This window comes from Carcharodon carcharias (genome assembly GCF_017639515.1).
Source record: "Carcharodon carcharias isolate sCarCar2 chromosome 36 unlocalized genomic scaffold, sCarCar2.pri SUPER_36_unloc_3, whole genome shotgun sequence".
Taxonomy (NCBI): Eukaryota; Metazoa; Chordata; class Chondrichthyes; order Lamniformes; family Lamnidae; genus Carcharodon; species Carcharodon carcharias.
In genome coordinates, this window is record NW_024470748.1 from 82614 (window position 1) to 97550 (window position 14937).

Consider the following 14937-nt stretch of genomic DNA (forward strand, 5'->3'; position numbering starts at 1 on the left):
CAGAGACACACACACACACACAGACAGACAGACAGACACACACACACAGACACACACACACACAGACACACACACACACAGACACACACACACACACAGACCCACACACACACAGACCCACACACACAGACCCACACACACACAGACCCACACACACACACACCCACACACAGACCCACACACACACAGACACACACACACACAGACACACACACACACAGACACATATAGACACACACACACACACACACACACACACACACACACACAGACACACACACAAACACACACACAGACACACACACACAGACACACACACACAGACACACACACACACACAGACACACACACACACACAGACACACACACACACACAGACACACACACACACAGACACACACACACACAGACACACACACACAGACACACACACACACAGACACACACACGGGAGGGGGAATCTGGAACTCTCTCCTTCCCAAATCGTGGATTGGGGTTGGTGGGGGCTGGGGTGGGGGATGGAAAATGTCTAAATGGGAAGGGGAGATTTTGGTTGGTTTAGAGGGTTTAAGGGTCATGGGCCCAAGCTTTAAGATACTTCCATTAAGAGATAGGTCCGGATTTAATCACGGAAAATACAACGGAGCAGCCAAAGGTTGGTCAATTTTCAGTGGGAATTTTGGGTCCGGGTATCCCCGGCGTAATGAGATCGCAAATGGCTGAATTCCTTCGTTTTTTCCCAATCCCATTTCAGTCGCCGAGTTACTTTCACTTCCACATCCGGAAATCCAGTGGAACATCCAATAAACCAATCGGCCCACTTGATCTAACCCAACACAAAAAGGTCCAGGTGGACGTGAATTCCCTCTTTCCTTCCTCGCTTCCCAATCTCCGGCTCCCCTCTCCCATGAGCAGCCCACACACAGAGCAAAGGTGCGGACAATCCTTACCGGGTTACTCTCCTCCTCTGTCACCAAGGTCCCGTTGGGTAGATAGTACATGAGCCGGTGAGCACCAGAGAAGAGGTTCCTGAAGGAAACAGGAAGGAGAACGGCATCTGTAAAGGTTCTTCACCAAACCAGTGTCCCTAGGACAACAGGCGAGCAAGTCCCACTCGTATACAAAGGATTTCTGGCCCTCGTCATTTGGGAGTCAGTCTCCAACACGCAGCCTGAGCCAGGGTCTCTCCTCCAGAAGATGAGGGCCCAGGTCAGCAGAAGACCACAAGCCAGACACCCAGGAGGTCAGGAAGGAGCTACTGCTGGTGAGTTACACACCACCCATCCCTGCTCCCCTCTCCTGCTCTCTCCCCACAAAAAGCAGTGCCACTACTGAGGGAGTGCTGCACATACAGAGGGTCAGTACTGAGGGAGTGCCGCACTGTCGGAGGGTCAGTACTGAGGGAGCGCCGCACTGTCGGAGGGGCAGTACTGAGGGAGTGCCGCACTGTCGGAGGGGCAGTACTGAGGGAGTGCCGCACTGTCGGAGGGTCAGTACTGAGGGAGTGCCGCACTGTCGGAGGGTCAGTGCTGAGGGAGCGCCGCACTGTCGGAGGGTCAGTACTGAGGGAGTGCTGCACTGTCGGAGGGTCAGTACTGAGGGAGTGCCGCACTGTCGGAGGGTCAGTACTGAGGGAGTGCCGCACTGTCGGAGGGTCAGTGCTGAGGGAGCGCCGCACTGTCGGAGGGTCAGTACTGAGGGAGTGCTGCACTGTCGGAGGGTCAGTACTGAGGGAGTGCCGCACTGTCACAGGGTCAGTACTGAGGGAGCGCTGCACTGTCGGAGGGTCAGTACTGAGGGAGCGCCGCACTGTCGGAGGGTCAGTGCTGAGGGAGCGCCGCACTGTCGGAGGGTCAGTGCTGAGGGAGCGCCGCACTGTCGGAGGGTCAGTACTGAGGGAGTGCCGCACTGTCGGAGGGTCAGTGCTGAGGGAGCGCCGCACTGTCGGAGGGTCAGTACTGAGGGAGTGCCGCACTGTCGGAGGGTCAGTGTTGAGGGAGGGCCGCAATGTCAGAGGGTCAGTACTGAGGGAGTGCCGCACTGTCGGAGGGTCAGTACTGAGGGAGTGCCGCACTGTCGGAGGGTCAGTTCTGAGGGCGCGCCGCACTGTCGGAGGGTCAGTACTGAGGGAGCGCCGCACTATCGGAGGGTCAGTACTGAGGGAGCGCCGCACTGTCGGAGGGTCAGTACTGAGGGAGTGCCGCACTGTCGGAGGGTCAGTTCTGAGGGAGTGCCGCACTGTCGGAGGGTCAGTACTGAGGGAGTGCCGCACTGTCGGAGGGTCAGTACTGAGGGAGTGCCGCACTGTCGGAGGGTCAGTACTGAGGGAGTGCCAAACTGTCGGAGGGTGCACAGACATGGGCAGTTGGTCTAGATTATGTGGGCTTGAGTCCCTGCGCTGGGGTCTCAATCGCTGGAGCTTTTGATTTGGAGATGAGAGAGAGAGACCCATTAAGCCAAGACTGGCACACCCCAGTGCCAAGAAGATGGGCATGAGAGGTGCTCACTCGAACCAGAACTTGCCAAACATTGAAAAAAACCAAACAGACCATCAGGTAATTGGCCAGGCAGAGGGGCCGAGGAACATGGAGGGATTGGACTGGGAACACCAGCAAAGCCGGGATTCCCAATGAACAATCAGCTGGAAATGGGGAGAGTTTAAACCTAATGAGGGAGATTGGAACAGAGAAGGAAGAACAAGCAATGTGAAACAGGACAGCGGGCATTCCTCAATAACATCAGGGAGCAGCCACTCCGCCCACAAACTCTGCAGCTAACACTCACTCATTCTGCTGCAGCTTCAACACCAGTTTCTTCCCTTCGGACTGTACAGTGCACTGCAGGATCGTTGAGGGTCGGCCCTGTGACACAGAGAGAGAGCAGACAATACCCAATTAATACTAAACTCTACAAACATCCTGCCTGCAATCTTCAACATAAAGGTTATACAGCACGCGGTTAGATACAGAGTAAAGCTCCCTCTACACTGTCCACATCAAACCCTCCCAGGACAGGTACAGCACGGGGTTAGATACAGAGTAAAGCCCCCTCTACACTGTCCCCATCAAACACTCCCAGGACAGGTACAGCACGGGGTTAGATACAGAGTAAAGCGCCCTGTACACTGTCCCCATCAAACACTCCCAGGACAGGTACAGCACGGGGTTAGATACAGAGTAAATCTCCCTCTACACTGTCCACATCAAACACTCCCAGGACAGGTACAGCACGGGGTTAGATACAGAGTAAAGCCCCCTCTTCACTGTCCCCATCAAACACTCCCAGGACAGGTACAGCACGGGGTTAGATACAGAGTAAAGTTCCCTCTACACTGTCCACATCAAACACTCCCAGGACAGGTACAGCACGGGGTTAGATACAGAGTAAATCTCCCTCTACACTGTCCCCATCAAACACTCCCAGGACAGGTACAGCACGGGGTTAGATACAGAGTAAAGCTCCCTCTACACTGTCCCCATCAAACACTCCCAGGACAGGTACAGCACGGGGTTAGATACAGAGTAAATCTCCCTCTACACTGTCCCCATCAAACACTCCCAGGACAGGTACAGCACGGGGTTAGATACAGAGTAAATCTCCCTCTACACTGTCCCCATCAAACACTCCCAGGACAGGTACAGCACGGGGTTAGATACAGAGTAAATCTCCCTCTACACTGTCCCCATCAAACACTCCCAGGACAGGTACAGCACAGGGTTAGATACAGAGTAAAACTCCCTCTACACCGTCCCCATCAAACACTCCCAGGACAGGTACAGCACGGGGTTAGATACAGGGTAAATCTCCCTCTACACTGTCCCCATCAAACACTCCCAGGACAGGTACAGCACGGGGTTAGATACAGAGTAAAGCTCCCTCTACACTGTCCCCATCAAACACTCCCAGGACAGGTACAGCCCAGGGTTAGATACAGAGTAAAGCTCCCTCTACACTGTCCCCATCAAACACTCCCAGGACAGGTACAGCACGGGGTTAGATACAGACTAAAGCTCCCTCTACACTGTCCCCATCAAACACTCCCAGGACAGGTACAGCACGGGGTTAGATACAGAGTAAATCTCCCTCTACACTGTCCCCATCAAACACTCCCAGGACAGGTACAGCACGGGGTTAGATACAGAGTAAATCTCCCTCTACACTGTCCCCATCAAACACTCCCGGAGATAGATGAAAACAGAGAGAGAGAGAGAGTGTGTGTGAGGTAAAGAGAAAGGGGTGAAGTGATGATAGGGATAGGGGCAGAGTGATGGGGCGAGAGGGAGATGTAGACAGATGGATGGATGTGGGAGTGGTGTGCAGGAAGGGGGAGTTGACAGTAAGGGTTCAGTTTGAGGTGAACAGGGAGTTCCCAGAGTGGGACGGTATTCTGGCAGCGTTTGGGGAGGTGGGGTGGCTCTGGGCTGTCAGGAACACTCTGTGCTCCCACACCTTTCAGTGAATGAGCAGAACAGGCAGCTTCTCTTGTGCAATGGCTCACGGCTTTGTTTCCTTCCTGAGACTCCACACCCCTCTGCTGACCATCCCACCAGTCGCACCTTTTTCCTGTTGGAAAACACCAGGATTCTTGCAGGAGGGCCTGTGGCCAGAGAGTGAGGTCAGGCCTTCAAATCGGTCGGACTTCTGTGAGGCACAGAGGCCCTCCAGTAAACCCTCTCCCACAGATCCCTGTTCGAATCCTGCTGCACCCAACTGCTCAGGGCCTAACACAAGTCACTCCTCCGGCCACTCGACCCATCGTGCTTGTGCCAGCTCTTTGGAAGAGCTAGTCCCACTCCCTCCCCAAACCAACCCCCACTCTTTCCCCCCCCATATCCCTGCAAACGTCCCCCCTTCCAGTATTTATCCGATTCCCCCCCTTTTGAAAGTTCCTATTGAATCTGCTTCCACCGCCCTTTCAGGCAGCGCCTTCCAGATCACAACAACTCGCTGTGTAAATAAAAACAAATTCTCCTCATCTCCCCCCTCTGGTTCCCTTCCCGATTCTCTTCAATCTGTGTCCCCTCTGGTTACCGACCCTCCTGCCCAGTGGGAACAGTTTCTCCTTATTTACTCTGTCCGAACCCCCCCTTCCTGATTCTCTTCAGTCTGTGTCCCCTCTGGTTACCGACCCTCCTGCCCAGTGGGAAAAGTTTCTCTTTATTTACTCTGTCCGAACCCCCCCTTCCTGATTCTCTTCAATCTGTGTCCCCTCTGCTTCAGCTCCAGGCTTTGTGCCTGAGGTAGGACACATTGTCCTTTGAGTGAAGGCAGTGTCCATTCACCAGAATGATTCCTGCAGTGCGAGGGTTAAACTCCGAAAAGGGATTAAACACAAACTAGGATTGTGCTGCCCAGGAATTGAGAAGGTTGAGGGTGGAGATTTGATCAGGATTTTCAGGACATTGTTCGGGAAATCAGATGAGGAGGAATTTGTTATCTCAGAGGGTGGTGAATCTGTGAAATCCCTCACCACAGAGGCCTGCACAGGCTGGGCCACTCAGTCTGTTCAGGACGGAGATCGACAGGCTTTTAATCAGGAAGGGAATCGAGGGTTACGGGGAAAAGGCTGGAACGTGGAGTCGAGGATTATCAGATCAACCCCGAACCCGTTGAACGGGGGAGCAGAACTCGATGGGCCGAATGCTCCCACGTCTTACTAAGGGGAACGGATAGGGTCGACAGAGAGAAACGATTCCGGCTAGTTGGGGGAGTCTCGGACTAGGGTACAGAGCCGAAGGGTGGAATTTTTCTGGACCTGTAAATTCCGGCCCCAAGACCGGGGACCGCTCGCTGCTAAGTCAGATTCTCCTATCGGGCGGGACAAGGAAATTTATGCCCGAATAATTCGAGCCAGGATTCTCAGGAGTGAAATTAGGAAACACTTTGTCACACAAAACGACGGGGAAACATCTGGAACTCTCCTCCCCAGAGACGCTGGGGGGATTGGTTTTAAGTCAGAGATGGGCAGGCTTCTGTTACCCAAAGGTAGAAAGGGAGAGAGCGTGCCAACTCCCGTCCCCAGGGAGAGAGAGAGCCAACTCCCCTCCCCAGGGAGAGAGAGAGGCAACTCCCCTCCCCAGGGAGAGAGAGAGCCAACTCCCCTCCCCAGGGAGAGAGAGAGCCAACTCCACTCCCCAGGGAGAGAGAGAGCCAACTCCCCTCCCCAGGGAGAGAGAGAGCCAACTCCCCTCCCCAGGGAGAGAGAGAGCCAACTCCCCTCCCCAGGGAGAGAGAGAGCCAACTCCACTCCCCAGGGAGAGAGAGAGCCAACTCCCCTCCCCAGGGAGAGAGAGAGCCAACTCCCCTCCCCGGGGAGAGAGAGAGCCAACACCCGTCCCCGGGGAGAGAGAGAGCCAACTCCCGTCCCCGGGGAGAGAGAGAGCCAACTCCCGTCCCAGGGGAGAGAGAGAGCCAACTCCCCTCCCCAGGGAGAGAGAGAGCCAACTCCCCTCCCCGGGGAGAGAGAGAGCCAACTCCCCTCCCCGGGGAGAGAGAGAGCCAACTCCCCTCCCCAGGGAGAGAGAGAGCCAACTCCCCTCCTCGGGGAGAGAGAGAGCCAACTCCCCTCCCCAGGGACAGAGACCAAAATCCCCTCCCCAGGGACAGAGACCCAACTCCCCTCCCCAGGGAGAGAGAGAGAGCCAACTCCCCTCCCCAGGGAGAGAGAGAGGCAACTCCCCTCCCCAGGGAGAGAGAGAGCCAACTCCACTCCCCAGGGACAGAGCCAACACCCCTCCCCAGGGACAGAGCCAACTCCCCTCCCCAGGGAGAGAGAGAGCCAACTCCCCTCCCCAGGGAGAGAGCCAACTCCCCTCCACAGGGAGAGAGAGAGCCAACTCCCCTCCCCAGGGAGAGAGCCCCAACACCCCTCGCCAGGGAGAGAGAGAGCCAACTCCCCTCCCCAGGGAGAGAGAGAGCCAACTCCCCTCCCCAGGGAGAGAGCCCCAACTCCCCTCCCCAGGGAGAGAGAGAGCCAACTCCCCTCCACAGGGAGAGAGCCCCAACTCCCCTCCCCAGGGAGAGAGAGAGCCAACTCCCCTCCCCAGGGAGAGAGAGAGCCAACTCCCCTCCCCGGGGAGAGAGAGAGCCAACTCCCCTCCCCAGGGAGAGGGAGAGAGCCAACTCCCCTCCCCAGGGAGAGAGAGAGAGCCAACTCCCCTCCCCAGGGAGAGAGAGAGCCAACTCCCGTCCCTGGGGAGAGAGAGAGAGCCAACTCCCCTCCCCGGGGAGAGAGAGAGCCAACTCCCCTCCCCAGGGAGAGAGAGAGCCAACTCCCCTCCCCGGGGAGAGAGAGCCAACTCCCCTCCCCAGGGAGAGAGAGAGCCAACTCCCCTCCCCAGGGAGAGAGAGAGCCAACTCCCCTCCCCAGGGAGAGAGAGAGCCAACTCCCCTCCCCAGGGAGAGAGAGAGCCAACTTCCCTCCCCAGGGAGAGAGAGAGCCAACTCCCCTCCCCAGGGAGAGAGAGAGCCAACTCCCGGCCCCGGGGAGAGAGAGAGCCAACTCCCGTCCCCGGGGAGAGAGAGAGCCAACTCCCCTCCCCGGGGAGAGAGAGAGCCAACTCCCCTCCCCGGGGAGAGAGAGAGCCAACTCCCCTCCCCGGGGAGAGAGAGAGCCAACTCCCCTCCCCGGGGAGAGAGAGAGCCAACTCCCCTCCCCGGGGAGAGAGAGAGCCAACTCCCCTCCCCAGGGGAGAGAGAGAGCCAACTCCCCTCCCCAGGGAGAGAGAGAGCCAACTCCCCTCCTCGGGGAGAGAGAGCCAACTCCCCTCCCCAGGGACAGAGACCAAAATCCCCTCCCCAGGGACAGAGACCCAACTCCCCTCCCCAGGGAGAGAGAGAGAGCCAACTCCCCTCCCCAGGGAGAGAGAGAGCCAACTACCCTCCCCAGGGAGAGAGAGAGAGCCAACTCCCCTCCCCAGGGAGAGAGAGAGCCAACTCCACTCCCCAGGGACAGAGCCAACTCCCCTCCCCAGGGAGAGAGAGAGCCAACTCCCCTCCCCAGGGACAGAGCCAACTCCCCTCCCCAGGGAGAGAGAGAGCCAACTCCCCTCCCCAGGGAGAGAGAGAGCCAACTCCCCTCCCCAGGGACAGAGCCAACTCCCCTCCCCAGGGAGAGAGAGAGCCAACTCCCCTCCCCAGGGAGAGAGAGAGCCAACTCCCCTCCCCAGGGAGAGAGAGAGCCAACTCCCCTCCCCAGGGAGAGAGAGAGCCAACTCCCCTCCCCGGGGAGAGAGAGAGCCAACTCCCCTCCCCGGGGAGAGAGAGAGCCAACTCCCCTCCCCGGGGAGAAAGAGAGCCAATTCCACTCCCCAGGGAGAGAGAGAGCCAACTCCCCTCCCCAGGGAGAGAGAGAGCCAACTCCCCTCCCCAGGGACAGAGCCAACTCCCCTCCCCAGGGAGAGAGAGAGCCAACTCCCCTCCCCAGGGAGAGAGAGAGCCAACTCCCCTCCCCAGGGAGAGAGAGAGCCAACTCCCCTCCCCAGGGAGAGAGAGAGCCAACTCCCCTCCCCAGGGACAGAGCCAACTCCCCTCCCCAGGGAGAGAGAGAGCCAACTCCCCTCCCCAGGGAGAGAGAGAGACAACTCCCCTCCCCAGGGAGAGAGAGAGAGACAACTCCCCTCCCCAGGGAGAGAGAGAGCCAACTCCACTCCCCAGGGAGAGAGAGAGCCAACTCCACTCCACAGGGAGAGAGAGAGCCAACTCCACTCCCCAGGGAGAGAGAGAGCCAACTCCCCTCCCCAGGGAGAGAGAGAGCCAACTTCCCTCCCCAGGGAGAGAGAGTGCCAACTCCCCTCCCCAGGGAGAGAGAGAGCCAACTCCCCTCCCCAGGGAGAGAGAGTGCCAACTCCCCTCCCCAGGGAGAGAGAGAGCCAACTCCCCTCCCCAGGGAGAGAGAGAGCCAACTCCCCTCCACAGGGAGAGAGAGAGCCAACTCCCCTCCCCAGGGAGAGAGAGAGCCAACTCCCCTCCCCAGGGACAGAACCAACTCCCCTCCCCAGGGAGAGAGAGAGCCAACTCCCCTCCCCAGGGAGAGAGAGAGCCAACTCCCCTCCCCAGGGAGAGAGAGAGCCAACTCCCCTCCCCAGGGACAGAGCCAACTGCCCTCCCCAGGGAGAGAGAGAGCCAACTCCCCTCCCCAGGGAGAGAGAGAGCCAACTCCCCTCCCCAGGGAGAGAGAGAGCCAACTCCCCTCCCCAGGGAGAGAGAGAGCCAACTCCCCTCACCGGGGACAGAGCCAATTCCCCTCCCCAGGGAGAGAGAGAGAGCCAACTCCCCTCCCCAGGGAGAGAGAGAGCCAACTCCCCTCCCCAGGGAGAGAGAGAGGCAACTCCCCTCCCCAGGGAGAGAGAGAGCCAACTCCACTCCCCAGGGACAGAGCCAACACCCCTCCCCAGGGACAGAGCCAACTCCCCTCCCCAGGGAGAGAGAGAGCCAACTCCCCTCCCCAGGGAGAGAGAGAGCCAACTCCCCTCCACAGGGAGAGAGAGAGCCAACTCCCCTCCACAGGGAGAGAGAGAGCCAACTCCCCTCCCCAGGGAGAGAGCCCCAACACCCCTCACCAGGGAGAGAGAGAGCCAACTCCCCTCCCCAGGGAGAGAGCCCCAACTCCCCTCCCCAGGGAGAGAGAGAGCCAACTCCCCTCCACAGGGAGAGAGCCCCAACTCCCCTCCCCAGGGAGAGAGAGAGCCAACTCCCCTCCCCAGGGAGAGAGAGAGCCAACTCCCCTCCCCGGGGAGAGAGAGAGCCAACTCCCCTCCCCAGGGAGAGGGAGAGAGCCAACTCCCCTCCCCAGGGAGAGAGAGAGAGCCAACTCCCCTCCCCAGGGAGAGAGAGAGCCAACTCCCCTCCCCAGGGAGAGAGAGAGCCAACTCCCCTCCCCAGGGAGAGAGAGAGCCAACTCCCCTCCCCAGGGAGAGAGAGAGCCAACTCCCCTCCCCAGGGAGAGAGAGAGCCAACTCCCCTCCCCAGGGAGAGAGAGAGCCAACTCCCCTCCCCAGGGAGAGAGAGAGCCAACTTCCCTCCCCAGGGAGAGAGAGAGCCAACTCCCCTCCCCAGGGAGAGAGAGAGCCAACTCCCCTCCCCAGGGAGAGAGAGAGCCAACTCCCCTCCCCAGGGAGAGAGAGAGCCAACTCCCCTCCCCAGGGAAAGAGAGAGCCAACTCCCGTCCCCAGGGAGAGAGCTCCAACTCCCCTACCCGGGGAGAGAGAGAGCCAACTCCCGTCCCCGGGGAGAGAGAGAGCCAACTCCCGGCCCCGGGGAGAGAGAGAGCCAACTCCCGTCCCAGGGGAGAGAGAGAGCCAACTCCCCTCCCCGGGGAGAGAGAGAGCCAACTCCCCTCCCCGGGGAGAGAGAGAGCCAACTCCCCTCCCCGGGGAGAGAGAGAGCCAACTCCCCTCCCCGGGGAGAGAGAGAGCCAACTCCCCTCCCCAGGGAGAGAGAGAGCCAACTCCCCTCCTCGGGGAGAGAGAGCCAACTCCCCTCCCCAGGGACAGAGACCAAAATCCCCTCCCCAGGGACAGAGACCCAACTCCCCTCCCCAGGGAGAGAGAGAGAGCCAACTCCCCTCCCCAGGGAGAGAGAGAGCCAACTACCCTCCCCAGGGAGAGAGAGAGAGCCAACTCCCCTCCCCAGGGAGAGAGAGAGCCAACTCCACTCCCCAGGGACAGAGCCAACTCCCCTCCCCAGGGAGAGAGAGAGCCAACTCCCCTCCCCAGGGACAGAGCCAACTCCCCTCCCCAGGGAGAGAGAGAGCCAACTCCCCTCCCCAGGGAGAGAGAGAGCCAACTCCCCTCCCCAGGGACAGAGCCAACTCCCCTCCCCAGGGAGAGAGAGAGCCAACTCCCCTCCCCAGGGAGAGAGAGAGCCAACTCCCCTCCCCAGGGAGAGAGAGAGCCAACTCCCCTCCCCAGGGAGAGAGAGAGCCAACTCCCCTCCCCGGGGAGAGAGAGAGCCAACTCCCCTCCCCGGGGAGAGAGAGAGCCAACTCCCCTCCCCGGGGAGAAAGAGAGCCAATTCCCCTCCCCAGGGAGAGAGAGAGCCAACTCCCCTCCCCAGGGAGAGAGAGAGCCAACTCCCCTCCCCAGGGACAGAGCCAACTCCCCTCCCCAGGGAGAGAGAGAGCCAACTCCCCTCCCCAGGGAGAGAGAGAGACAACTCCCCTCCCCAGGGAGAGAGAGAGAGACAACTCCCCTCCCCAGGGAGAGAGAGAGAGACAACTCCCCTCCCCAGGGAGAGAGAGAGCCAACTCCACTCCCCAGGGAGAGAGAGAGCCAACTCCACTCCCCAGGGAGAGAGAGAGCCAACTCCACTCCCCAGGGAGAGAGAGAGCCAACTCCCCTCCCCAGGGAGAGAGAGAGCCAACTTCCCTCCCCAGGGAGAGAGAGTGCCAACTCCCCTCCCCAGGGAGAGAGAGAGCCAACTCCCCTCCCCAGGGAGAGAGAGTGCCAACTCCCCTCCCCAGGGAGAGAGAGAGCCAACTCCCCTCCCCAGGGAGAGAGAGAGCCAACTCCCCTCCACAGGGAGAGAGAGAGCCAACTCCCCTCCCCAGGGAGAGAGAGAGCCAACTCCCCTCCCCAGGGACAGAACCAACTCCCCTCCCCAGGGAGAGAGAGAGCCAACTCCCCTCCCCAGGGAGAGAGAGAGCCAACTCCCCTCCCCAGGGAGAGAGAGAGCCAACTCCCCTCCCCAGGGAGAGAGAGTGCCAACTCCCCTCCCCAGGGAGAGAGAGAGCCAACTCCCCTCCCCAGGGAGAGAGAGAGCCAACTCCCCTCCACAGGGAGAGAGAGAGCCAACTCCCCTCCCCAGGGAGAGAGAGAGCCAACTCCCCTCCCCAGGGACAGAACCAACTCCCCTCCCCAGGGAGAGAGAGAGCCAACTCCCCTCCCCAGGGAGAGAGAGAGCCAACTCCCCTCCCCAGGGAGAGAGAGAGCCAACTCCCCTCCCCAGGGACAGAGCCAACTGCCCTCCCCAGGGAGAGAGAGAGCCAACTCCCCTCCCCAGGGAGAGAGAGAGCCAACTCCCCTCCCCAGGGAGAGAGAGAGCCAACTCCCCTCCCCAGGGAGAGAGAGAGCCAACTCCCCTCCCCAGGGAGAGAGAGAGCCAACTCCCCTCCCCAGGGACAGAGCCAACTCCCCTCCCCAGGGATTGAGAGAGCCAACTCCCCTCCACAGGGAGAGAGAGAGCCAACTCCCCTCCCCAGGGACAGAGCCAACTCCCCTCCCCAGGGAGAGAGAGAGCCAACTCCCCTCCCCAGGGAGAGAGAGAGCCAACTCCCCTCCCCAGGGAGAGAGAGAGCCAACTCCACTCCCCAGGGAGAGAGAGAGAGACAACTCCCCTCCCCAGGGAGAGAGAGAGCCAACTCCCCTCACCGGGGACAGAGCCAATTCCCCTCCCCAGGGAGAGAGAGAGAGCCAACTCCCCTCCCCAGGGAGAGAGAGAGCCAACTCCCCTCCCCAGGGAGAGAGAGAGGCAACTCCCCTCCCCAGGGAGAGAGAGAGCCAACTCCACTCCCCAGGGACAGAGCCAACACCCCTCCCCAGGGACAGAGCCAACTCCCCTCCCCAGGGAGAGAGAGAGCCAACTCCCCTCCCCAGGGAGAGAGAGAGCCAACTCCCCTCCACAGGGAGAGAGAGAGCCAACTCCCCTCCCCAGGGAGAGAGCCCCAACACCCCTCGCCAGGGAGAGAGAGAGCCAACTCCCCTCCCCAGGGAGAGAGCCCCAACTCCCCTCCCCAGGGAGAGAGAGAGCCAACTCCCCTCCACAGGGAGAGAGCCCCAACTCCCCTCCCCAGGGAGAGAGAGAGCCAACTCCCCTCCCCAGGGAGAGAGAGAGCCAACTCCCCTCCCCGGGGAGAGAGAGAGCCAACTCCCCTCCCCAGGGAGAAGGAGAGAGCCAACTCCCCTCCCCAGGGAGAGAGAGAGAGCCAACTCCCCTCCCCAGGGAGAGAGAGAGCCAACTCCCCTCCCCAGGGAGAGAGAGAGCCAACTCCCCTCCCCAGGGAGAGAGAGAGCCAACTCCCCTCCCCAGGGAGAGAGAGAGCCAACTCCCCTCCCCAGGGAGAGAGAGAGCCAACTCCCCTCCCCAGGGAGAGAGAGAGCCAACTCCCCTCCCCAGGGAGAGAGAGAGCCAACTCCCCTCCCCAGGGAGAGAGAGAGCCAACTCCCCTCCCCAGGGAGAGAGAGAGCCAACTCCCCTCCCCAGGGAGAGAGAGAGCCAACTCCCCTCCCCAGGGAGAGAGAGAGCCAACTCCCCTCCCCAGGGAGAGAGAGAGCCAACTCCCCTCCCCAGGGAGAGAGAGAGCCAACTCCCCTCCCCAGGGAGAGAGAGAGCCAACTCCCCTCCCCAGGGAGAGAGAGAGCCAACTCCCCTCCCCAGGGAGAGAGAGAGCCAACTCCCCTCCCCAGGGAAAGAGAGAGCCAACTCCCCTCCCCAGGGAAAGAGAGAGCCAACTCCCGTCCCCAGGGAGAGAGCTCCAACTCCCCTACCCGGGGAGAGAGAGAGCCAACTCCCGGCCCCGGGGAGAGAGAGAGCCAACTCCCGTCCCCGGGGAGAGAGAGAGCCAACTCCCCTCCCCGGGGAGAGAGAGAGCCAACTCCCCTCCCCGGGGAGAGAGAGAGCCAACTCCCCTCCCCGGGGAGAGAGAGAGCCAACTCCCCTCCCCGGGGAGAGAGAGAGCCAACTCCCCTCCCCAGGGAGAGAGAGAGCCAACTCCCCTCCTCGGGGAGAGAGAGCCAACTCCCCTCCCCAGGGACAGAGACCAAAATCCCCTCCCCAGGGACAGAGACCCAACTCCCCTCCCCAGGGAGAGAGAGAGCCAACTCCCCTCCCCAGGGAGAGAGAGAGAGCCAACTCCCCTCCCCAGGGAGAGAGAGAGCCAACTACCCTCCCCAGGGAGAGAGAGAGAGCCAACTCCCCTCCCCAGGGAGAGAGAGAGCCAACTCCCCTCCCCAGGGAGAGAGAGAGCCAACTCCCCTCCCCAGGGAGAGAGAGAGCCAACTCCCCTCCCCAGGGAGAGAGAGCCAACTCCCCTCCCCAGGGAGAGAGAGAGCCAACTCCCCTCCTCGGGGAGAGAGAGCCAACTCCCCTCCCCAGGGACAGAGACCAAAATCCCCTCCCCAGGGAGAGAGAGAGCCAACTCCCCTCCCCAGGGAGAGAGAGAGCCAACTCCACTCCCCAGGGACAGAGCCAACTCCCCTCCCCAGGGAGAGAGAGAGCCAACTCCCCTCCCCAGGGACAGAGAGAGCCAACTCCCCTCCCCAGGGGAGAGAGAGCCAACTCCCCTCCCCAGGGAGAGAGAGAGCCAACTCCCCTCCCCAGGGGAGAGAGAGCCAACTCCCCTCCCCAGGGAGAGAGAGAGCCAACTCCCCTCCCCAGGGAGAGAGAGAGCCAACTCCCCTCCCCAGGGACAGAGCCAACTCCCCTCCCCAGGGAGAGAGAGAGCCAACTCCCCTCCCCAGGGAGAGAGAGAGCCAACTCCCCTCCCCAGGGAGAGAGAGAGCCAACTCCCCTCCCCAGGGAGAGAGAGAGCCAACTCCCCTCCCCAGGGAGAGAGAGAGCCAACTCCCCTCCCCGGGGAGAGAGAGAGCCAACTCCCCTCCCCGGGGAGAGAGAGAGCCAACTCCCCTCCCCGGGGAGAGAGAGAGCCAACTCCCCTCCCCAGGGAGAGAGAGAGCCAACTCCCCTCCCCAGGGAGAGAGAGAGCCAACTCCCCTCCCCAGGGAGAGAGAGCCAACTCCCCTCCCCAGGGAGAGAGAGAGCCAACTCCCCTCCCCAGGGAGAGAGAGAGCCAACTCCCCTCCCCAGGGAGAGAGAGAGCCAACTCCCCTCCCCAGGGAGAGAGAGAGCCAACTCCCCTCCCCAGGGAGAGAGAGAGCCAACTCCCCTCCCCAGGGAGAGAGAGAGCCAACTCCACTCCCCAGGGAGAGAGAGAGCCAACTC

The 14937-nt window shown here is 60.9% G+C and overlaps 1 protein-coding gene across 1 annotated transcript in view; it reads right to left on the reverse strand.

Annotated features, from left to right (window-relative positions):
• Positions 1–626: 626 nt before the first annotated feature.
• The window catches only part of LOC121274449, a 43337-nt gene continuing 29026 nt past the window's right edge, over positions 627–14937 (reverse strand). Inside the window, exons 3-4 of the mRNA XM_041181785.1 lie at positions 2785–2861; positions 627–1029 (exon numbers count right to left, since the gene is read on the reverse strand). Coding sequence (XP_041037719.1) covers positions 627–1029; positions 2785–2861 — 480 coding nt within the window. The remainder of the gene's footprint in view (positions 1030–2784; positions 2862–14937) is intronic.